This window comes from Vanessa atalanta, chromosome 22, assembly GCF_905147765.1.
Source record: "Vanessa atalanta chromosome 22, ilVanAtal1.2, whole genome shotgun sequence".
Lineage (NCBI taxonomy): Eukaryota > Metazoa > Arthropoda > Insecta > Lepidoptera > Nymphalidae > Vanessa > Vanessa atalanta.
The window spans coordinates 2,680,564-2,706,190 of NC_061892.1; the positions used below are offsets into that span (position 1 = coordinate 2,680,564).

Below are 25,627 nucleotides of genomic sequence, written 5' to 3' on the forward strand. Positions count from 1 at the left end.
TAACATGTGGAGAATGTAAATGTATTAAATAATATTTTTATAAATATCATATTATAGCAGAGGAAAACCTCAGAAGAAAGAACATTCCATGGCTTTTACGTGCGCGGGATATAGTCCTGTGGTGAAGGGTAAAAGGATAAAATCATGACGTCACTATATCGAATATTTTTACATAAGACTTTTTGACATCAATGTCTTATTTGTCTACAATACATAAATAAAAATAGTTACTCTAAAAATTATGACCGCGTCATGATTGTCAAGGAACAGTAACAAGTACCTATGCAGTAGCAACATTTTTTATTTTTAAAATAAAACCATATCAATTTATGTTGCTATTACAAACTTTATTATGAATTTATTTGATCTTGATTAAGCAATAGTTTGGCTATAACAAAATTATATGAAAATAATAAAATCTCAATATAAAGTGGAAATAATCCAATTTGACCGCATTCAAGGTGTTCTGTCACAGCGTATTCGCAGCCTCCCTCGTCCCCATGTCGGGGCAGAAGGCTTTCATTTGATTTTATTGCCTCGGCTGTCGATCGCCTTCAGTGAACTTCGATAGATAGAATCATGTACAAAACACATTTTGTATTAATTTTATTAAAATTGTCACAGATACTTCAATATTACAAATACTTGAATTATGTATAACCATCTTTTATCGTTTATCAAAATCCATCAATGTAAATGCTTTATTAAGTATTTATATGAGGCCCGTCTAACATTGTTCTTCTGCCAAACGATACATTGCAATGTGTTTAAGTTTTGATTGCGTATTTGTTTCGACATTTCATTACGACATTTATTATGTTAATATTTCTTAAAAGTAGATTATGAATTGTAAATTTACTCCGAATAATCCTGTAACTACATTTTGGTGGTTTTCTTATTAGGTTTTACATTCCAAATCAGTTGTACCTTTAAATTTTCATATAATTTTATAAAATAACAACTCTAAACATGTATATGAGCCTACTTGTATAGGGTACCTATATTATGATGTGTCATTCGTTCGTTGCAATTGAATGAAATTTTTAACCGCATCAATCACGTTGCAATTTTAATCAATCGTAAAACGTAACCACAAATAGAATAGTTAACCTACACACGCGCACTATCTCCCCACTATAAATCAAAAGCCCCTCCCATATCCGGCCGCAGCCATCTTTGAGGTCACACTTCCGTGGGAAAGAGACGGATGATTTAAATTCCTGAACGAGTGAAAAGGGATTTATCATTCGATCTTCTTGTGGATACTTATTTACATGAGACATAAGAAATTAAATAAAAAGTATTATGATTTTAAAATGTAAATATTATAAGTTATACCTAATTTAAAGATAATTTTATGATGTCATTAAGAATTATCTTCATTAAAACATAAAATTGTATCGTTTGTGCCTATTTGATAATTATTTATTTATTTATTTATATACTCTTTATTGCACACCAATATAGACAAAAATAATAGGAGTACAACAAAAACAAAGAAAAGAAAAATGTACAATAGGCGGCTTTATCGCTAAAACAGCGATCTCTTCCAGGCGATAATTAATAAGCAGGAGATAAATTTTTTAATATTTAAATATTAAAATGCCTTCTTAAGTCATAATTTATATTGATTGTATCCTTTTAAATTACGTCAACGTTATAATGTCACGTATTATAATGATATAATGAAATATTGTACTATAAAAGTAATAAATAACCTTTTTTAAGATGAAATAATAAATATAACAGAATGCTAAAATATAATAAAACAAACTAAAAAATAAAATTACCCTTTGAGTCAAGTCATAATTGAAAAATAAAATCAAGAGGATCAGGTGCGAGCCTCATCTGTTTCACATCCCTAAATCCATTTCAAACAATCCTAACTAAATTATAGCTATCTCTTTTGCTCATACGCAAAACTAGTCACTTTATCCCTTTTAGTCGCTGCCGCCACTGATCCAACTTTAGTGGTTATTGATTCCGGAAACCAAACTCAACGTAATTTCGGCTCTCTGACCTTGATTTAAGATTGAAATTCGTTAAAATTTAGACGACGGATTTATATTTTGACAGTTGAAAACACGACCCTAAGCCTTTTGAATTTGAACTCATACTTGTTCAGCTTAAAAGTTAGAAATCTGTCGCTCTGATTGCTAGGACTTATTGTTAATTGAATTTCGCACTTAATTTTAAAACCGATAGAGTTCACATTTGCATGTAATGGGTGAGATAGGCGATTAATACGGTTGGATTTTGGGGGTTTAATGCTAGGATTAAAATCGCATTAATCAGTGTCTAAAGCTTTAACTCGGGTATAAACAGTTAAGTGTTAGGGTACGCGACGTTGGATTTCGGGTACGGTCGCGATCATTTATAGATATGCAATATTCTCAAGTTTTACCTTTGACATAAAATAATGGCGTATACCCTATAATTTTTCTGAGCCGAATTTGGTAATGCCCTTTCTTGTGTATGTTTATTTATTTAATAATATATCGTCCACGGTTTTGGATATCTACGCTTTTTAATTATTTATATTAATAAAGTATTAGTATAGCTAAATTATAAAGAGGTAATATGGTTAATCTCAACTGAAGACTGCGAGTACTTTTTATGTCATTGGTAGACTGGTCAATGGGACACGTGAGGTCTCACTGGCCATAGACATCGGTGTATGAAATATTAATTATTCCTTACAACACCAATATGCCACCAATACTGGAAACTAAGATGTTATGTCCCTTGTGCCTGTTTTGTTGCCTGTCTGGCTTACTTGACTCACCCTTTAAACCGAAACACAACAACTCTAATTATTGCTGCTTGGCAGTAGAATATATAGGTAATGAGTGAAAGGTTTACGCAAATTTCTACCATGAGGAAAACATCGTGAGAAAACCCGTTTTTGACCAGTGTGATGGAAAACGCTTTAAGCCTACTCTACAAGGAGAGAGGCCTTTACTGTTATTTTTACTAACTAATTTATACCTTGGTAGATTACGTATGTATGGATAGGTATATTAATAAAATATTAAATGCTACAGACAAACAAACGAGGCATGAAACAAAAAGATGTACTTATTAAATAACTGAGTATTTTTTTGTTTGGCCCTAATTTTATTTTACAATAAAAACGATTTTTGCAACTTGGTTAAATTTAAAAATTTGTTTAAATTAAAAAAAAATTGTATTGATCTCCGGTATTCTAGTTAGTTTTATGTCAGTTTTAGTTATATAATTTTTTGAAGATTTGTCTTGACACATTCCACAGCTAAACAAATGGAGGTGGATTAAAATCTAAAATCACATCATTGGTGTTTAATTTTATAAATGAAACTAAAAATGTTGTACGTTACTTGAAAATAGAAATATTCATTTATGAAACCTAATATAACAATAATCATTTTAATTACGTAAATTTATTTAAACTCACAGATTAAAATAGAATTGAAATAGTATCATAAAAAAAACTTTACAATTTTGTTTTAAGTCATAAAGCAAAGACCTTTTATTGTTCAGCTTAATTTACGCTCGACAAAGTATACAGCACTTATACGAATAGTATTTAGTAAAGCACGGAGCTTAGTAGTAAGCAGGCCGGTGCTTGGAAGTTGATAGGTTTCATCTCGTTTGCCTGCAAGTATGTTAACCCGTTGCCTCGTGCAACTCTTTCCGGGTCATATCCATTGAATAACGGAGAGGAATTATAGCAAGTACGCCTGTTTTTGCACTATATATGTGCTATGCAGTCGGTGTTAGTTTCCTTGAGGAAGGCCACGCTGGCATAAATTAACCTGAAGTCAATCCATCACATTCAGTAATAAAATTGTACTGAATGATGTTTTTGTACACATTTAATAGTTTATTTCATATTAATACGCAATATTTATTGCATTTCCTGATATTTGAAATAGATTGGCGGACTAGAGGCCTAAGTGCCATTTGCCATCCCTTATAGGCATTGCGCCACCAACCTTGTGAACCAAGATGTGATGTGTACCTACTCACTAAACTAAGTAATACTCTCTGGCGGTATCACATGTAAGTCACCTCATCAACGAACCCAGATATGTGCTTGCACAAATCTCTGCTTATGAAAAAAAAAATACTCTCATTATTAGCAATAAGGTACCAGGCTCTCATAAATACATATAGGTAGGTAATATTTATAACTGATATACTAAATCAATATCGTTATTTCTAAAAACAAAATAAATATTGTATTATTCTAATTATGTTTCAGGGATTTGAAACGAAAAGGGAGTCACCTGATTATAAAAAAAAAAAAAAGAAATTTGGAACTCAATTTGAGAACAGTAAACAAACATTGCCGATCAAACTCCATTCTTGAATTACCATAACTCGAACAATGAAACATTGATCCAATTGAACACGAAAAGAAACTGACAAAAAGATATCGTGCTGGCATAATGAAAGCTGTGTGCCAGCGCACCCCGCGGGTGACTAGAATAAAGTACCTTGGAAGTGGAATCATGCTTCAAACGTGTCACAGATAAAAAAAGTTATTTTAAAAATTAAAATAAACCTCATATGCGGTTCACCTTCTTAATGATTATTTTACGATATAAAAATGCGTGTAATGTAGATGCCACCGAGAAAAACCGATAATAAATTATTCTATACAACTGCTAGCCTTTTCTACTAGTTTGATGTAATATATCAATTTTATATTTCCAATTGAATTGTTCATAAAATTATAATGTATTATAAGTATATAAATCAACGAATAGTTACGTTTTTATATGATTTAATAACAAAATTAAATTTAATGAAAACTTAGTTAATTTATATAAATACAAAATTACATATTCGGCTTGATTTAAAGAACGAAGTTACCAAAGAAATATATTTTAAGACTGCATTAAATATGCAACATGGATTTTTGACGTGAACCTTTATTAGATATGCCAAAGTAAAGTAAGCATAAAATCGTTTATAATAAACGATTTAGTGTAGTTGCAGGCACAAGGGACGTAGCATCTACGCTCTCAACGTTGGTGACGCATTGGTGTAATACAGCACCAATGTGGTGATGGCTTCTTACTATCCGTTGCCACTTTTGGGCAAATGCACATCTACCTACCAATAATATAAAAAGGATTAGCCAAATGCTCAAGACAATTTAGTCTATGTTCGATCCCTTCATTTGTTTTTCGAAACGAGGGAAGTAAAAAAACAAAGAAAAATATAAGACCAATATCGATACTTACGTATTATTATATCGATGAAATTATTAAACATCAAAGTGTAAAGCTATGCTATCTACATACAAAATAGCTAATATCACATTAACTGAGACCGAGAATAAGAAACGTAGAAATGAAAAACACAACATTCGACGCCATTTCCAATCGCCTTTATATTCTGCATTAAGAGTTAGAGTGAGGGACTTTATTGCTTTAAGCTTCGCATTATTTTGCTCCCGACTCGCGTGAAAAGGAAAACTTAATTCTGTTACTTTGAGACGTCGCGACAATCTCATTAAGTCGGGTCCTGATGCTTGTCAAACGACTCTACGTTCATTAAGGTTACCAATTTAACGAGTTACATTTACAGGTGAGTATTTGTGAACAAGTTAATTACTATTAGAAACAAAGAAAAATGCACTGACTGTATCTTAGGTATGTTTTCTTCACTACTGAAATGAATAAGTTCAAATTGATCGAGTGAACATTCAGTTATGTTTGTCAGAATTTAAGCAGTCTTCGTTTAAGATCATTGCAACAAAATGTTGTCCTTATTGACAAATATTACAGAATATTTGTCTTTTTATCTGTACTAATATTACTACAGATAAAAAATAATCAATAAAAAAACTTGGGCAATCTAATATGGACAAATGTGACCGTAGGTGGAATAAATGATTCTTGCCGGTTCTCTTTCGTAGAATCTATTTTCCACACCGGCTTTACATTTAATTGGTTACTTTAACATGTTTACGTGTATAGTTTATGTGCTTTCCAAAGCACGGTAGTGTAAACAATAGAAAAAACAAATTAAAGGTTCTAAAGAACTAAAACTGTTATTGAAAATATTTATTTAATAAACAGTTCATAATTAATGTAAAAAAATACATTAAGAAAAAAAATGTTTGCAATTGATATATTATATTCCATAAAATCAAAATAAATTGCTTTTAAAAGTTTTTTTTTTTTATTTCAAAAAGTTAAAGGTTAGGATTTATGTAACTGCAATTCTTGCATTATTTCAAGGTTAATTTCAAATTCAAAAAAATAATTGTCACGGAAAGAGAAGGTTTAAATAATACAGTTAGCTATATGCTATACATAGAATAGATATACGTATCATCTAAAACAAAATTTAGTTTATTCGAATTACTGAAACAAAATAGCAATTGACAATAAATTAAATTATTGTATAATTAATTATAACGTTAATGCGGTTCTAATATTCGTTAGCCACAAATTTGAAAATATCTAAATTAATAGGGCTGTGGTCAACTGTCCCTAGCTCCCGACAGGGGGCGCTCATTTGAATGTAAAGCGTGAACCGCTCGAGGCGTTGCTTTGTAGTTTTTGCTTAATTATCTGTATTTGTGGGAATGTTGCGTTCATTATAATGAAGGCGTGGATCGACTTATTAAATACGGCTTAAGGGTATTGCGGATTGCGATTTTAAATTTCCTTTTTATGAATTCATTCGTTAATTGTTACTTGGATATTTATTTATATATTAGTATAAAAATAATTATCTTATAATATAATATCTTCTTTGGACGTCGAATTTTAACGCAACGTTTTGAAATGTAACATTTGGGTGACATAAAATGATGTTACACCTGTCATATTCAAGGTTTCAAGTGTCGCTTGTGTGTTTTGCTGGCATAACTAAAAGCTGTTAAGATACGAATTGTGTTGATATTATGTATTTATATTCAGCAAATTATCTTTGAATATATTTCACATGGCTTTTGGGATAAACTGTAAACTAAAAAAAAATTACATGCTATTTTTATTATTGGAATACCTACAACGACCGCTATTTCTTTCATGCTATGAATTAAAAACAAAAGCCTTTTATTCTAATGAAATTTTAAAAACACGAGTAAAGAATTTCTTTAAAAGTCAGTAGGTACTAAACTTATTCAATAAAAATATTAAAACGAATGACTTGAACCTTGAATGAATATAACTACTTATCAGGCGTCTTCGAATTCGTTAAAATTTAAATTCAATTCATTTAGTAACAAGCTTCGTAAGATAATATGCAATGGAAAAATGTTTAGATGATAGCAAGGGTTTGGTAAACGTGTTCAGCCACGCGTCGCCACGTGCCCACGACCGCCCGTATACAAATTAGGGCTTTTCAACCCTAAAAAAAATTGTTTTAAAAATTCCGGTTAAGTCGCGCATACGATTGTTAGTTTAGTATAGATGAATGGTTTTAGTGAAATAATTTAATGCATGCAGTTTATAAAGGCTGTTAGTGCGCTGGTTTTGAGCTGTCTATGTTAAAAAAAGGAGTTTTTTTTTATATTTTATACATAGGCTTACTCGTTTGAGTGAGTTTTATTTAAAGAGGTTTAATAACACATTATTATAAATAAATATAAATATTGGACAACATCACATACATTACTCTGATCCCAATGTAAGTAGCTAAAGCACTTGTGTTATGGAAAATCAGAAGTAACGACGGTACCACATACACCCAGACCCAAGACAACATAGAAAATTAATGAACTTTTTCTACATTGACTCGGCCGGGAATCGAACCCGGGACCTCAGAGTAGCGTACCCATGAAAACCGGTGTACACACTACCCGACCACGGAGGTCGTCAAAATAAGTTATTATATACCAGATGCAAGGTTAAAATAAGTAAGTTGTCTTTAAAGTTAAACGAGATGCAATGCCTCCAGTTCCTTGGTCTTATATTATTCCTTGGGAATATTCGAGAGTGGTGTTTGATATACTTTTAGGTTTTTTTAGAAATAATTTTAATACAAGTTAATCTTTGAAAAAATTTAAAAGATTTAAAATTTTGTAATGTTTTATGATTTTATATATTCTAAACTAGTAGGTAGAATTTATGCCCGAATCATTATACGTGTTTCTATTTATTTTGTCTTAAGTTCTATATTAAATTAAATTAAGTAATTGAAAAAAAAAAACTTTTAATAAACAGGTTAAATCTTTAACAAAAAAAAACACGTCATATCTATAAAACATATAAACCATAAATTCAATTACGATTTCCTTTATACCATTCACCGATCAAAAGCATATCTGTCAATAATATCACAAAAGTCTACCATAAATACATTCGTTGAATAGTTATGTTAGAACAAATAGGGCCGACGCGTCTCAACGAATATCTCTACGCCTAATTGATTCTGCGTGTGACGGGGTGGGCAGCGCAGATTTGTTAGCTCTGAACATGTTTTGATAAGTTATGACGTGATGTAAGCGTGGGAATGATGACTTATTTCGTTTTATGTTTGTTTATCAACCCCTACTAATGTTATAACTAAAGTAACTCTATGTTACCTCTTCACGCTTAAACCGTTGAACGGATTTACATGAAATTTGAAACGTTGATAGTTTGAGTTCCAGGGCCTTCCCCGAACAAAGACTATATTTTTGTTTTAGAAGGATGTTAAATGGGGATGAAGGTGTGTGTGATAACATACCTGTACCGTTCTTCTTAACTTATTTAGAAGATAGCAATAACTTACCATCTTTATTCATACCCATAGCTAGGCATTTCTTCAATCGACAGGCCTGACACTGATTCCTATGAGCCTTGTCCACCACGCAACGTCCTGTACCAGCCTGGCATCTGTTAACGGAAAACATAATTTAGCTGTGGTATAGGATAAAAGGGAAGATGTTTGAGATCGAATGTTTAAACTTTTTATCGTTATTTGTAAAGTTATAGTTGAATATTCAAGTAAAAAAATATTCACTTAATGTAAAAGAAATATCCAATTATTGAATCATTGTTTTCATTAAGTAATCATTCAGATGACTAGCTGTGCATAAAATTAAAAACATAAAGATAGTCCATTTCAATGGAAGGAAGAGTAAAGATAAATAAACAGTAACTTTGATCTTGAAATGATGCGATGTCTAAAATAATCCGTAGCTTTTTTTTTTTTTTTTTATAAATATTGGACAACATCACATACATTACTCTGATCCCAATGTAAGTAGCTAAAGCACTTGTGTTATGGAAATCAGAAGTAACGACGGTACCACAAACACCCAGACCCAAGACAACGTAGAAAACTAATGAACTTTTTCTACATCGACTCGGCCGGGAATCGAACCCAGGACCTCGGAGTTGCGTACCCATGAAAACCGGTGTACACACTACTCGACCATGGAGGTCGTCAGAATTTACTTTGAATTCGTGAAAAATTGCGTATCTTTTCTTATTATTACAAAGGTAGGCGTGCCAGTAAGCGGTCCACCAGGTGGTAAGTGATCACCACTGGTCATAGACAATGGCGCTGTAAGAAATATTTTATGTCTCTTGAGTCTGAAGTTATCCTTTAAGCCGGAACACAACAATATTAAGTATGGCTGTTTGGTAGAAGAACATCTGACGAGTGGACGATACTCACCCAGATGGGCTCGCACTAATCCCTACCAAGTCAAATAATGATATATTAATCAAAACCCGTACTGTATTTTACCAATCGCGTGGCAATGTAGATTAAAAGTTCACTCGTCTAAGCATTGGATTTGATAGGTACCAGGCCAAAATAACACGTGGTATAATAATACGAAGTCTACCGAGTTGGTTAAGAAATGTCTTAGAATTTCTTTCTACGGAAGGTTCTTTAAGATATTTTCTTTCACCGAGCAAGGAATGGATTGTAAACAGAACTTAAGCATTTGAAAAATCCCGTGCAATTTAAACTGTAGTCTTTGCTTAAAATCCGTGTGTTCTTCATTGACACTTAGATACACAATTTTCCAATACACTAATAAAATAATCATTTTATTTATTTACTTGATTATTATTATTAGAGTACAATAACGGTAGTAAAGTTGAAATATTTTGTTCTCTACCACAATATGCATGTTTTGTAAACATTAATATTACTTTTGAATCACTATGTTTATTTGTGAAAACGGCATTAAAATCCGTTTTATAGCTTAAAAGATCGGGAAGCGACTTTTTTTTTAGTATGTTGTTTATGACATGTTTATTTTTTATGTAGTTATAACAATATAAAATTATTTTAAATATATTTGAATGATATAATTTCTTATATGTAATATATAAGTAATTAAATTCCAATAATGTTTTCAAAACCCTATACAAGATATTTTACCAAACATCAAGTAGGTATATAAGATTTTAAATTAACATGGTTATTTTTATTACTAACAGTATTTAAAACGGGATATTTACCATATTTACCTTGTTCACGAGACAAGACATTCGTAGATAATGTCGAAATATCGAGCTCCACCAAATAATAATAATAATCAAGTAGGTAATATTAAATAATTAGTTTTTAATTTATATGAATTATACATGTTATAATAATATTTTTTTCTAAGATTTCCATAACTGAAGTATTAAGAAAAAGCAATCAGATCGAACAAGCTCATCTTAAAAGGAAAAACTACTCAATCAAAGTGAATGCCAACAATCTGCGGACGAGGTCTAATCAAGATTAAAGATATTTCATTATACGTAATCCTTCACATAATAGGCTTAGGCTGGTTGACATTTGTTGCAATCGGTTTTCGGAGGGAAAAAATGCTTCGTGTATAGAATGAATAGTGACGGCCCAAATACCGACCCTGTGGCACTCCCACTGCAGCTTAAGCGATTGGGTGAAAGTTATAAGAGAGAAAATCTTTCTTATAGTAATTAGGGACAATAATTCAAGGTTATTTGGCATTGAGCGTTTATGGAATTACAAAAGTCAGACTTTGTCAATTGCAACAAATTATTATATATCATGAATCTTAATCAACCGATCTATTCCCTGCTCTTTTTTCCATATATTCTTTGAGTTACGTCCAGATAGAAAAAAAATATATAAAACATAGCTTGAATTCTTTATACAGTTAAACACCAATCAATTTATCCGCTACCGAACCTATAAAGATTTAATAGTTCACTGCTCGCTAAAAGATAGATTTAACGTTGCAATAAAAAGACCCAAAAATCAATTTGCTCCTGATAAAGAACCACATGTCACACTTGACCATAAGGGCGCATACACAATATTAATAACATTAAAGCGGGTGCTTCATTAATTGAATGGGGCCCGAAGTGGGCCAAATGTTAAACTGTTTTTAATATTATCTGTGAATCTACCCTTACATTGTGTGATTTTTTATGCTCATTTTATTGGATGTATCTTATATTTTGTTTTCTTTTGAATTGAAAACTTTTCGATTTAAAAAAAAAGAAATATTTCCATGAATATGGTCTGAAATAAAAAATAAAAAGTGGCGGCATTTAATGTCTTCCAAAGCTGATCCATTCTCTTTAAGGAACCTCCTTTAATGACTCATGCAGGCACTGCATGCTGGGCACGAGAGATTAAGAACACAAATTAGGCACATGAAGATTTTAACCTACAATGCTTGGTTAAGTTTCATGTTTGCTAGCTACTGCCATCTCAGCTCATAATTATGTAGACTAGCTAATCATAAATAGAATAGTGTAACTAATTGAAAATCTCCCAAAAGTTATAAGAATTACGACAAGACAAGTTTTGATTTGAGAGACAAAACTTATAATTCAATGTTTATGAATAAAAAGAGAACAGTAAAGGAGGGTCGTCTCAGAGCTTTAGTATAAAATTTAATTCGCATTTTATCAATTTGCTAGTGTATGTATTCGGGTATATATGTTAAGAAATAGCGGAAATTTAACAAATTGTAAAACTGTTTGGTGATATAATTCTTGAAAATCAAAGTTTAAATATGGAATCATTTTTTTTTCTATTATTCTACTTCTAAAAAATATTTTCCTACAAAAAAACTATTTTCCATCTGCGACTTCGCCTGCGTCTACGGGGAAAGTTTTGGGATAAACAGTAACCTATGGTCTAATCTGTGCCAAATTTTATTCCGATCCGTTTAGCTTGATTGACTAACTAAAATTATCCGTCCAAGCTTTCGCATTTATAATATATATAAGTAAGAAAATATAATGTATGGGATTGATTATATTAAGTATAACACAATGGTAAGCATGAGAATAGTGTGCTATTAAAACAAAGAGAGACATACCTATGCCCTACTTCAAATGTTAATAATGACGAACTGGTCTACTGGTAACATTGTACGTATGAATTTAAATTTGTTGATAAAATAATTCAATATAAAGCCATAATATCACCAGAAAATAAAATCAGAAATAAAATTAGTCAGACAAAATTGTTTTTCATTTTCTATGGTCTTTCTCTATATACTTTTTTACGGAATTTCTTTTTGCACCTGTTTCTTGCCCGGTATTCTTTACAATTATACTGTAGTTCGTCTTTTTTTGGGCATTATCTATGACCGCTCCGTCTATCCATACGACCATACACAACCAAAACCCCAGATGCAAGAAGAATTAGAAATATTCACGAAGAGGATTAAGTGGATCAGAATCTAATTCGAGTGGTGTCTCCCCCATTGTCATTTTAGCGTTTCTTTACAGATGTGACTGCAACATATTTGGTGGCAGGTTTTTGATGGAGATTACGGGACTGTTTGATATGCTTGATTGTAAATTAATTTTAGGGTGATTTTTGTTTTGATATATATGTTTTCGATGCGGGAATATTAATGGCATAATGTTTTGTGTTGTTGCTTTTATTTTATTTGTATTTCCATCTTATAGGCGACATAATTTTGGGATGGGTAAAATATTTTGGTTAAACTACTAACTAAAAATTGTCTCAATTTATTAAGATATGCAAACATTTGTGATGGAATATTTTCGAAAACAATAAACATCGAAAGGAAAAGCTAATAAGGGGTCTAGGTTCCTTCTAATTATAAATTACTAAAATAGTTATTAAATTTTATTTGTTACAAGACTAAATAGGTTATTTTGGGGTATTAAAAATAAAAATATCATATATTATTATAAGCCGGTTACAAACATGTGAATCTTAGCCGAAAATTTCAGGTTTTAGCCCAAATAATAAATAGTTTTTTTATGTGGCTTATTTCTGCGGATAATTCATCTCATGTACAACGGTGAAGGAAAACATCGTGTCACTGGAATTTTTTAGATAAAATTCACCAATTTATCCAAAAAACTACATTGGAAAAGCGTGAGTAAAGCTCTGAGCTCTGCTCTTTTCAAGGCTCCAGAAGACCTTAGAAAAGCAATGGGGCATTTACTTTATGTATGTTTAAGGGTTTCGAATACAGCTACTTGATATAAATATTTGTTCTTCATGATAAGTACGACGCATTTCAAAAGATCGATGAATACAAAACCAATTTCTTAATAATTAAAATACTCATCTATATTGTTTGCGATTTACTAAGAATTAGGCAACATCATGACACACATACAATAACAAAGGCATTTTATGAATCAGTAGCCCAATTTCGACAACGAAGACGTTACGCATTTCACCAAATATTGCTTTTTGGTTGTTGATACAAGTGGTGCATATCCGTCTATGGTACGGTCACAGACCGTGAATTATGTCACATATGTGACACCATTTTATTAATTTCAAACACTTTCTCCATTTTTTTTATTGTTATGTTTGTTATTCTGGTCTATTTTATTATGATTCTATTCTACGAGTAAGTTGTATTGTATCTTGTATTTATATTCTGCAAAATTTCCTCTATTGTAATTGTTACCGGCTCATATAAATAAATAATAAACTATCAACCCGCCCCGTTTCATACAAAACGCATTTATACAGTAAGGATGTATCCAGCACTTAGAAATTTTTTTGTTGGTTTTAACAAGTTTTACCTCTTTATAAAGTGAATATCGATAATTACAATTAATTTTGCTGGAGTAAACTATGTATTGTTGGCATAAATAAAAGCCATTCAGAAAATACATTATTTTAAATAAATACATAGTATTGTGAATTTGATAAATTGTTATCAACTATAAATAAAAATATTTTAAAAATTCTGTTTAATTTGGGAATACAATTTACATGATTCTTGTAAATGACTCGTTCAAATCAACCTGATTATAACGTCTGCGGGAATATTTCTGATAATTTACATCACCTTTGTACAAGCGTTTTTGGGTATGTACCATCCATACCATATATATATATATTACCGCCAATCAGTAAGATTTAGTATTCTTGCGTTTCGGTTTGAAGAGTTTGAATAAGCCAGTGTAACTACAGGCAATGAGACATAATATCTAGTTCCCAATGTTGACGGTTAAAATTTCTTACGGCCCCAACATCTATGTGCAGTGGTGACCAACAGTGGTCCTAACTATGCAATAAAAGTATTAAAACTTACTTTATTTACAATAGATAAAATCCAAGGTCGAAGACCTTAAGTTAGGTTCTCTGTACCCTTACATCTGTATCTAAATCGAAAGAACCATATATCGAACAAAATATGCATGCAAATAACACCACAGAAGACAGCTTAGAAAATTAATAAATAAACGATAAATTTACCTGTATATAAGTTTCCGTCTGACAGAACGTTTGAAAAATCCACTGCAACCATTGCACGCCAGAATGCCGTAATGTTTGCCTGAGCTCGTATCACCGCACACCACGCAGACGAGACCTGATATGATCGATGATAATTAATATTGAGAACGTTCACATTTATATTGATACTATGGCTTCGCTCGCGTTTTGAGGGTTGGACGTCGGGTCAGGTTAAGCATTAAAAAGGAGTCTTTGTCCTTGGAGTTCAAGCTTCATACCAAATTTCATTAAGACAGAGAGACAGACAGACTTTCAGTCCGAGTTACTTTTTCATTTATTATATTCTCATAGATTTACATCAATGACTTCAATAGAAAAACAATAAAAGTTGGATCCGTGTCCTTGAAAGTTAAGGTTACCTTGTAAACTATACAGGTGGTGTAATATACATAATATACATAAGAATTTTGTATTACGTATATATTTGGGAGATATGTTGTAGTTGTAATATATAACAGTAGAGAACATAGTGCTTGATTTGTTTCTTAAATAAAAAAATATTGCTTATCAAACCTTGTAAATTGACAAAAGCTGCCAACCTGTCTTACCCAAGTGGTTGGTCTTCTTTACGGGGGGATCTGGCAGCCAGGGTCGGAGTGCAGGCGGTGCCAGAGCAGCTGCCACAAGAGCTGCCGATGTAGGGGGCGACCAACGTAGAGGCGATGTGCTGTCTTCTCCTGTTGGCAAGAATATTGACTGTATTTACTATATTTAGTCGAATATATTTCACTTATTTGTTCTTATTGAACATACGGAATATTAAAAAAGGGGGTTTAATATATTAATAAAGAAAATCTTACAACGTGTAAAATATATTATTTAATAGATTTAGCATTTAATTTTACATGTAGCTCTATTCATATTGTGTTATATTCCTAATAACCCATTAATATATATTCGTATGTTGTTGAAAACAAACAATACATCCTAAGTAGTGTTTCAGGTGAGATTATGTGAAGACAAACTTAAAATTTGGAGTAGATATTCTTCAAAAACTTTGATTTCACAAAGTATACACACAAAAAATCATTTTGTAATATGTTTATTTTAAGAGGGGCACTGCTGCCTATTTATTATTATATTTTCTATTCCATTCAATCAACCCGTTTTATTTGACGTTTGTCGTTTTATTTTATGGATTGGCAATGAAAACACACTAATATTTTTTTTAATTTCCCGCCGGCGTAATTAGAAAAGGTAGTGCTATAACTTCCAACTGTACCCTCTTTATTTTTGCTCCCAATATCTTGGAATATATATTTCGAGTTTGAGAATATAATGATTCGTAATAAAATTTATACATCCTTAAATAACATTTTGTTTTAGAACTTTATATAGCATTTAGTTTAAAGATATATCAAAAATAGAATAGTTTGTAGTGGAATAAATACAGACAGTTACATTTAAATACGGAACTAAGCGTGACCACTAATCAATGAATCAATCAAATTTATGTTTGCACTTTAGAAATATATAACTAACTTACACCTCTTGACTATCACTACACCCAAAAGTAATATCAATAAACATTTAATATCAATAACGCTAATAGAATAACCATTGCAAATCGCACCCTTTCGTTTTAATAGCATTTTCACTCCAAAATAAAATAGGGGATATGGACCAACATTTGTAACGCAATGAAATACGATAACAGCCCTTATTTAAATGTGAATAAGCTTCAGGTGAGAGTCAGGATAGATTGGTACACTAATATGATGAAACAATTAAGTGATTGCAGAATTATATGGGTACCTTTGTAAGGATAAGGCGATTTGGATTCGTCATGGAATTTATGGATCGCTGAATTATATTATATAGGAAAATAAACTATCGTAAGGTCTGACCTATCCATGTTAGACGAACAATCTTGTTATAATTTATTTGCTTCTAGCATTCTTGACGATATACGTGGTCATGATTTGTGTGGTACCTAATTTTAAATTTTGATTTATGTTCAATGTGTAATTTAACGTACGCAAATTAAAAAAAAGTACTGCAGTTGACTTAGCCCTGGATGGTTTGGATTTGACTCCAAAGTCAACATTTAAGTGTGTTGTCTGTCAATGAGTTTTCAATAGCAATTAATCTTTGTCTTGCTGAAGAAATCAGAAAACACGTAAAGCTTTTATCCACACAAACAGACAGTACAAATCTCTGTTACCAGCAATATTCAATCAGACGTATCTAATGTTATTTTGATATTATTTATTTAACACTAAAATAAAACCTTTCAGTTCAAGAAATTGTGTTAAGAAACTAAGTGTCAAACTGTGACAATACAACAATTCGTTTACAATGAACGTAGGCTCGCAAATGTAGTTACAGATGGGGTCTGTTACTGACGTTACTGTATTCATTGAATTATCTTATTGTTGGCAGACCATCGAATATTTAGAAATTCTCGTTTTAAATACATTTTTTTTTCTTATAAAATTTAATTAAAATAGTTACACGTTTTACTAGTTGAAAGGGATTTTAATAAAACAAAACTAGATGGGTTAGTATGTAGATTGCGTGGATTATAACCGTAAGATTGTTCTTATTGAACAACCGGAATATTTGTAGCTGATCTGAAAAATAGAATCAGAATTAGAATCAGAAAACGTTTATTCAGGACAAACATAAAGAATAAAAAATTAAATGGACATTAGACATTAACTAATGACTATAAGAAAACAACAAAACAAAAATATAACGAAAATAAAATAAAATAAATAAATAAATAAGCAACAAAATTACATATAATAAAATAAAAGAAGAAACACAAAACATACAAACGGTAAATATATTTAAAAAAATCTACAACATTTAATTTTAATTTTGAAGGTAGGAATGTAAAATACATTTAATTTTGCAGGTAGCTCTGTTTGTATTGTGTCTGCATGTAGGTAAATAAACAGACACAATAAACTCGGCGCTGATTGCCGAATGGCTATTACGTCCGCTACCGTCGGAATAACTTAATTTACTAGCAAAGGGCTACTCCAGTGCTGTTGTAGGGATATTCACTAATTTTTATTTTCACTTCATAATTTGTAACACGTAATTATATTTTAGTCAGTTGGAGTTTGGAGTAATTTTTATTATTACTATTAATTTTTCAATATATTTTTTTTCTTTTATTCTTATTTATATAAATAGTCAAAAACAAAACTGTTCAGTATTTTTTCCGTTGGTTAGTCAATTTTTTTATTTAGCCAAGTAACTAACAAAACAAAACTGTTCGAAATATAAAAATCATCCGATTTTTCCGTCAAATTTTCAATAATGTTAATAGCCTACTGGACGAACACCTACTCTTGTTGTTGTATTAACAATTTTATGTTATTAGGTATTTGTGGAGTTTATTTTATGAATTATTAAAATAACTTATATAAATATGATTATAATATTATATTTGTTAACTTCTTTGGGCGCAATAAGAGTAAAATGTTTATATTTAAATGAAACATGAAATTTTGTAGCGTTTGAGTAAAAACGTTTTTGACGTCCAATAACTCCGGTCACGGCTGAGTCGCGTCGTGCACATGTTTAAATGTTATATACCTTGGAGTAAAACTTTAATAGTACGTATACGTTGGCCACATGCTGCCATTCCGAATAAAAGCAATATCTATATCGCTCCAGGCTGACTTACGCATAGAATAAAAATTCGAAATTTTATTTAATGTATTTCTTTTAAATCGGTTTTATTCGAATTGATTTTCACTTTTTACATTATATTGGATATTTAAAGCGGTATTTTGCGATGTGCATTCGCTATTTCCTAACGTTTTAACGAACTGCGTTTTCGTAGCACCTCCTACGTAAGTTACGCGTGAAACCACGACGAAACTTAACCAAACCCCAGTGCGGCGGAACTAGTAATATTAAAGAACTATTTATATTTATTACATAATTAACTTTTATTTTATATTTGCTGCTAGTACTCCTCTTCAGTTATTTTTAAATTCTAATTCAATAATTACTTTTTAGTTAAAATTGTTTAATGATTGTTAACCTTATTTTATATAACTACGGTTAATTTATTATTTATCAAACGTCTACGCACATAAACAGTGTGTATATTTTATAGATTTCATTCAATAAAAGTTTAAATTTTTTTAATTTTCTCTCAGCATAATGAATAATGAAATTAAATTTCGTAATGAATTACTAAGGAAGTTTTGTTATTCATAATACGATAAATGCAGAGGAAACCGCCATGACAGTGAAGGCTCACTTAAAACCATTGGAACTGATAGAAATATTTATAAGTAACATAGTCAATGTCTACCAATCACGGTACTTATCATAGTATGTAATTACACGGGCTCACTCACGGTTATCTCTAAGAGCGCCAAATGGGATCCACTCAGAACAAGTGCCATATATTTGACGGGCATAACTATTTGAAGCTTTTTAATGACTTATCATAAGAATAACGTATTTATATTAAGAATCATAGAAAAAAAATGATTCCAAAGCATATTATATATATAACTATATGCTTTCTTATTACAACACTTAAAAGCAACACAAATAAAATATAAAATCTTGACAGGATAGCGCAGATAAAAAAGGCTATATAAAACGTGAAAGGACATAAAAGAAAATTGTATGAGACACATAAAAAGAACAGTTTGGGAAATTGGAAGTCGCGGGAGAGAGCGAAGTAAATCCCTGGTATCAAGATAAATCAATGTTTGTACCGAGTATGGCACTTACAGGCGACTAAGGAATGACGTGGAGTCGACTTTGAATATTATAAATTTTACAACGGAAAAAATATATCAAGTAACAAATTTTAATATAGATATATTATTTATAAAGTTGAATGATGGTCTGTTCATCTATATTTTAAAATGATGAACTCACTTTATACGTGTCTTCCCTTGTTTAAAGAGAAGATATGCAGCTTATTTTACATGCTTCATTGAGGGCATGAATGTACCAAATTTTTATTCTACAAATGCATCTGTATTTCTACGTAATATTTTTCCTTCCTTCCAAATGATACCAAATTATAAATTAAGCCTGATTAATAGTGGCGCTTCGAATTCACCACTGAGCAAAGAGGAACACTTTTAATTATAGTATCTTTAAAAAGTAATTATTACTTATAATATTGGCAAATAAAAAAATAATTGAATTATTACAACTCTATAGCTTCTTAAAGCCACGAGTCGAGTCGGAAAACTTTGTCGCTTGCCGTTTTATTTGGTTTTCTTTTGACGCGAGAGCTCTTGAGCCGCCCTGATTAATTTCCTCCCTCCCTTTTCAAATGCTACATTTTAAGGATTCACTTAAATATACCCCTACCAAGCCTTGGGCGTCTTGGAACTTCCCTTAACGCTTAAACTGAATTGGTATGGAATTCTTGCAGGTTTTAGATTTTTTTACATAATACATTCGATATATTTTCGTACTTAGTTATAGGCTTAAAATACACCAAATAGGTGAACAAATAACAAATGAACCAACTATACATAGCCACTGTAAGCCAATTCATACTTGTAGTGGTAAGGAATTCATTTATTACTTACGTAAGACGACTTAGGGGGAGGGGGTTCGACCATGTCTTATGTTTTCTTACAAGGGGTTGGGAAGTAGTTTCGATAGTTCTTACGTAAGTTAAAAAAATTTTTTTTTTTTTTAATAAAACGCGATTGCTGAGGTTCGCCCGGATGCGTACCTTGAAATTACAAATAAACACATTTCAAAAACTTGTTACTTTAAAAATTAACAGTAAAATTAACCAAATGTGTATTCATTTTCTTCTTTAGATTCTTACGAAGTAAGTAGTAGTAGTAGTAGGGGGGGTCGGCCAGTTTTTATTTTTTCTTATATTAGGGAACGAGGGCGTCAAAAACTAGCGAAAATAGTATTACGTATTAAATGAATGGTCCGTAAGGTAAATAATTAAACTGGCTCGCTCAACATTGCAACAACCGGAACACTACACAATATCTGGTAGAATCATTATTGGGTGATAATTACACAGAATTTGATTACAATATTACCTTTACGTTTAAAAAATGCAATAGAGCCTTCTGTATATAAGAAGATGAGGATAATTTTATTTACTCAAGCTATATTTATACTAATGCTAATGTGACTCTTTCTGTTTGTCTGTTATGCTTTCACATTCATACCTCTGAAATGAATTTGATCAAATTGAAATGAAATCCAAGGAATAACTTGGGCTACTTTTTTATACCTAACGCTTGAAGACCAATAATACGACCAAAGCCGCGGACGACACCTAGTTTTTTTTTAATAATAATGTATCTTTCCTATCTTTAAATTTATGTTCAAACCGTATATTATATTCCGATATTCAAAGACTATTTATATAATGATACATGACAGTAATAAGAAGGCGTTATATGCACACAGATTAATAATTCAAAATATTGAAGTTGCCCAAAATAGCAAGACAAAATAAAATAATAAACACCAATAAAACACAATGACATAGTAAGAACCCAATAAAGTGTTATTCAAAACGCGAGCCCATTATTGGAAAATGAAATTCAAATCCCCATATAACCTGTTTTGTATTCAAAACGCGAGCTGACCGGGTAAAGTGGCAAATCATGGAGCGGCTGAAAATCAGTCAAATAGACCCCGAGCTACTGGCATACGCGTACTGAATAACAAATGTGATACCATTAAAAATATGTCATTAAATATTGAATCGAATTGGAGTTTTTTTTTATAACCATGAAGGATCTATATGTTTTTTTTTATTTTTGAAAATATTTTATCGGAAAATCGATCGCTGTCGCGAATATTATTTCGTTCGATTATTTTTTTATTTTTGTTTATGTTATTGTTTGGCGTCGATCAAATGAGCCACCTGATGGTAAGTGGTAACCACCGCTTATAGACAATGTCGCTGTAAGAAATATTAACCATTCCTTACATAGCCAATTCGTCACCAACCTTGGGAACTAAGAGATTATGTCCCTTGTGCCTGTAGTTTAGGTAGCTCACTCACCCTTCAATCCGGAACACAACAATACTGAGTACTACTGTTTGGCGGTAGAATATCTAATGAGTGGGTGGTACCTACCCAAACGGGCATGCACGGAGCCATACCACCAAGGAAATTATCTAAAAGTTACTGCTATCATAGACTTGATTTTAATATACTGTGTCTTTGAATGTTATGTATAACAAAATTTATTTAATACATTATACTTAATACCTTTACGCTTTATATTTAATACCAAATTGTTTTATTATCTAAATTTAGTAATATTCTCCTTTAGTTAAGCGTAGATGTATGAATAGATATAAGTACAAGTCGTAGGTGGTTTGCAAATTTATGATTTTGATATCGATAATGCTTTTATAAAAGCGAAAGTAACTCTGTCTCTCTGTCTGTTGCCCCTTTACAGCCGAACCACTGAACCGAATTTGATTAAATTTTAGTTTGAAAAGAGCTTGAATTCAAAAGAATGACATAGGTTATTTTTTTAACACCAGGCGACCCCTTAAATGCGAGCGAAGCCGCGAGCGACAATAAGTTCTGTATACTGACATGTACCTATATCTACTTGTTTTTCATTAGTGCTGAATTTAGACATATTTTTCTTTATGGTCCCACACAAAAGAAAAAGATATGAATATATTTTTTTTAATAAAAAGCAATCGTAAACAACAACACTTGTATCGTAAATTAATAATATTAAAAAAAAATACCATAACGTATTAATTTAAAGTATTTTTAGTGTTGAAAAATTAAGAAAATATTAGTATCGTACCTACAGTTAGTAATTAATTAATTATTATACATACATGTATGTATATATAATTCACAATATAAGATGTAAAAATATTTTAATAGTGTTAATATTAGCGAATCAAACGGCTATGGCACTGGTTTATTTTTGACATATATATTAATAATACACTAAATATATTAACTTTTATCCATCGTATAGGTACCTACACTGATGTACCAATTACAAACAAAAAAAAATTAAGAAATAATAGACTATAAAGACTTCCGGTTTCAATCTTGTTCTAATATTCTATATTCAAAATTAGTATTACAAATAGTAATAATAAAAATATATATTTTTTGAAATCGAATTCCCATTAATTTACTAAAAAAAACATAATTACTTTTAAGCTTTTTCATTAAAGTAGGTTTGTGTTTTATATATTACTGATGCTGATTCTTAATACTTAAAAACGAACATTCCTGTTATGTCTTTTTTCAGGTTATTTTTTTATCGCGAATGATACCAAAAGTGTCAGTTAATCTCAATCGCATCGAAACGAAATCGATGTTCTGTCGTTTTCGTATTCTAGTAATACAACGATCCAGTTGCAATTTAGTCGATGTTGTATCAAAATATTTTTATACAACATATATTCGGAATCATAACTTTATTAATATAAATAAGTAGAGAATGACAAAGATACGTAACTTAAAAAAAAAATATTTCAAGAAGTCCTTAACGTGCAATTTGATTCGTCCTTTTACAAGATTAGACCTTAAGCTACGCTAAGATATTTTATAAGTGAAATAGGTAATTACTTGTTTTACTTAAATTTTCAATCATGTTATGATTTTTGCAGAAATTTATCGTACAATTATAATTGATTTTTTCAGACGCACGCACGTAAAATATTGTTACGCGTTAATCTCAGAAACTACAAAATTAATTCTATCTTGACCAATATATGTGTGGAAATAGTTCCATGGAAAAATACACTTCACGATAGCTACCTAGTGTATATTAGTTAGTACTACGGGTTGAAGCCGACGCGACGCTGAACGTATATAAAAAAAACATATTTTCGCCCATGTATGAAAGGAGGTGATACATTTTTCGGAATAAAATGTAACCTATGTGCTATAATCTATCTCAATACCAAATTTCATTCAGCCGTTCCGCTGTGATAATAATCCATCCATAAAAACTTTCGTATTAAAAGTAAGATAATTGTCTTTGGCTGAAATGCCGAATAAAACAAAAGAAAGTTAGGTAATTGGTAAAATTCTAAAACAGAGGTCATGCCATGTTTCATATAGATCTAGCACAATGAGAACTATATTAATGAAACCAAAATAATAATTACAACTGAAAAAATATCTAGCAAACTGCTATAGCAGTCTGTGCAAAATAAGTATATTTACTTATTTCAGAACATTAAATTCGAATATTTTATTAAAAAAAAACTTATATTTATTTGCTACATACGAACTATGATAACATTAATTGAATGCTTCAAATCCAAATACAATTACAGTATTCTATTAATACTTTTTTTTTTATTGAATAAATAATGCGAATGCAAAAACCTTCTCATGTTTAATTGTGACAGTTTCTCACCAAATATAGGAACTGCGTCATTATGTTCCTTGTGCCTGCGATTACACTGGCACCTTTCATACCGAAATAAACTATATATAAAAAATATTGCTCTACAGCTGTAGCATAACTAATTACTGTAATTAAGAAAAAACTTACATTAAAATAATATTTTATTAGTAAAAATGTATTATTTATGGTACCTGTCATTCTCGCTTCTTGATGATCTTGAGTCAATTGAAGAGGATTTTGCGCCACTTCCATTTTATTTCAAATTTAGAATTGTCCTTTCCTTTTTCAAAACACTCAATTCCAATTACAACTAATTATAAATACACCATTTTACTTTTTGACAGTTGATACAGATTATATAATCAACATTAATAAAATTTTAGATCTTAGATTGAAGAAAATCATAAATAATTATAAGATGCTTGCAAAATATTAGCACAGTTGGCGATTGTTATAGTTGTTTATAATATGCGATTAATCATTAATTGTTAACATGAAGAAATACGTAAAAACTAAATTATTTTTTTTGGAAATTTCTAAAATTAAAGTAACGAATTAGATAACGACACTAAAAATAATCAATCGAAAAGTAATATTGGCGGGAACGCGGGAATACAGAGTTGTCACTTTTGACGTTAATATTTTTTTTTGCTTGTCGGCAGCGAGCCGCGCGTTGCTAGTGTTGCTACGGCCGGGGCACTTTTGACTCGATCTCACCGCGTGGCGTCGAAGGCGGGGCGAGACTCCGCCCCGTTGCTTTTGACGCTGGCCCCCTTCAGGGGGAGACTTCGATTTTGGGTCAGCTGTTAAGCGTCCGTTTTAAGCTTTAATTTGTGGCATTACGGTGCTGCGTCAGCCAGCCATTTAGAATAATGACTCTGCGCGCAAAATTAAATGGTTATTTCGATTTTCCTATTAACATAACTTGTAGTGGTATTTTTTTTTATTTAAAAATGTAATAAGGAACAGGATTGTAAAACAAAAAAGTGTATGTCAATCCAATTAAGTAATTTAAAGATATATAGGTACCTATTATAATATAATTATGTATTTTTCCTCTTTGTTATGTTTAGATAGGATTTTCGTAAAAAAAACATAAAATGGAGTTTTAAAAATATTAACAATTTCGATGTTACTTTCGGTACTAATAGCTTAATATATGATATTTAGATACACTTATTATCAGCTATACGATGTAGGCTACAAATTGTACCTAAGTATATAAAATGTAACGGTACAAATAAACATACAATAGGTATTTGGAATATGACATTTAATGCGTGACGAAATAAAACTTGATATCTGACATGCTTCCCTCCAATGACAAGAGGGAACTTTCGCGAAGGCGTGGCGAAACACAAAACGCGGAATCAGAGAGGAAAAGTCAACAATTTTCCCGCGTCTTACCGACCAATCGTATAAATCTGTCATTGCTTTACATCCGAAGATGCGTATCATTTAATACCTACAGATTAATTATTATGATTTAAGCTCAATTTAAATTTAAAATAAATCTAAACATGATAAGTATCACGGCTATACAATAGTCGAAAATAAAAAATATATAAAATATTGAAATGTACAATTTGGAAATTAAAAATCGTACCTTTATAATAAGTATATAAAAATAT

The 25,627-nt window shown here is 31.0% G+C and overlaps 1 protein-coding gene across 1 annotated transcript in view; it reads right to left on the bottom strand.

Moving 5' to 3' along the window:
- The window catches only part of LOC125072766 (photoreceptor-specific nuclear receptor), a 38,377-nt gene extending 14,129 nt beyond the window's left edge, over positions 1-24,248 (bottom strand). The window contains exons 1-4 of the mRNA XM_047683451.1: positions 24,188-24,248; positions 15,219-15,341; positions 14,632-14,746; positions 8,719-8,822 (exon numbers count right to left, since the gene is read on the bottom strand). Coding sequence (XP_047539407.1) covers positions 8,719-8,822; positions 14,632-14,746; positions 15,219-15,341; positions 24,188-24,248 — 403 coding nt within the window. The remainder of the gene's footprint in view (positions 1-8,718; positions 8,823-14,631; positions 14,747-15,218; positions 15,342-24,187) is intronic.
- Between the last annotated feature and the right edge of the window lie 1,379 nt (positions 24,249-25,627).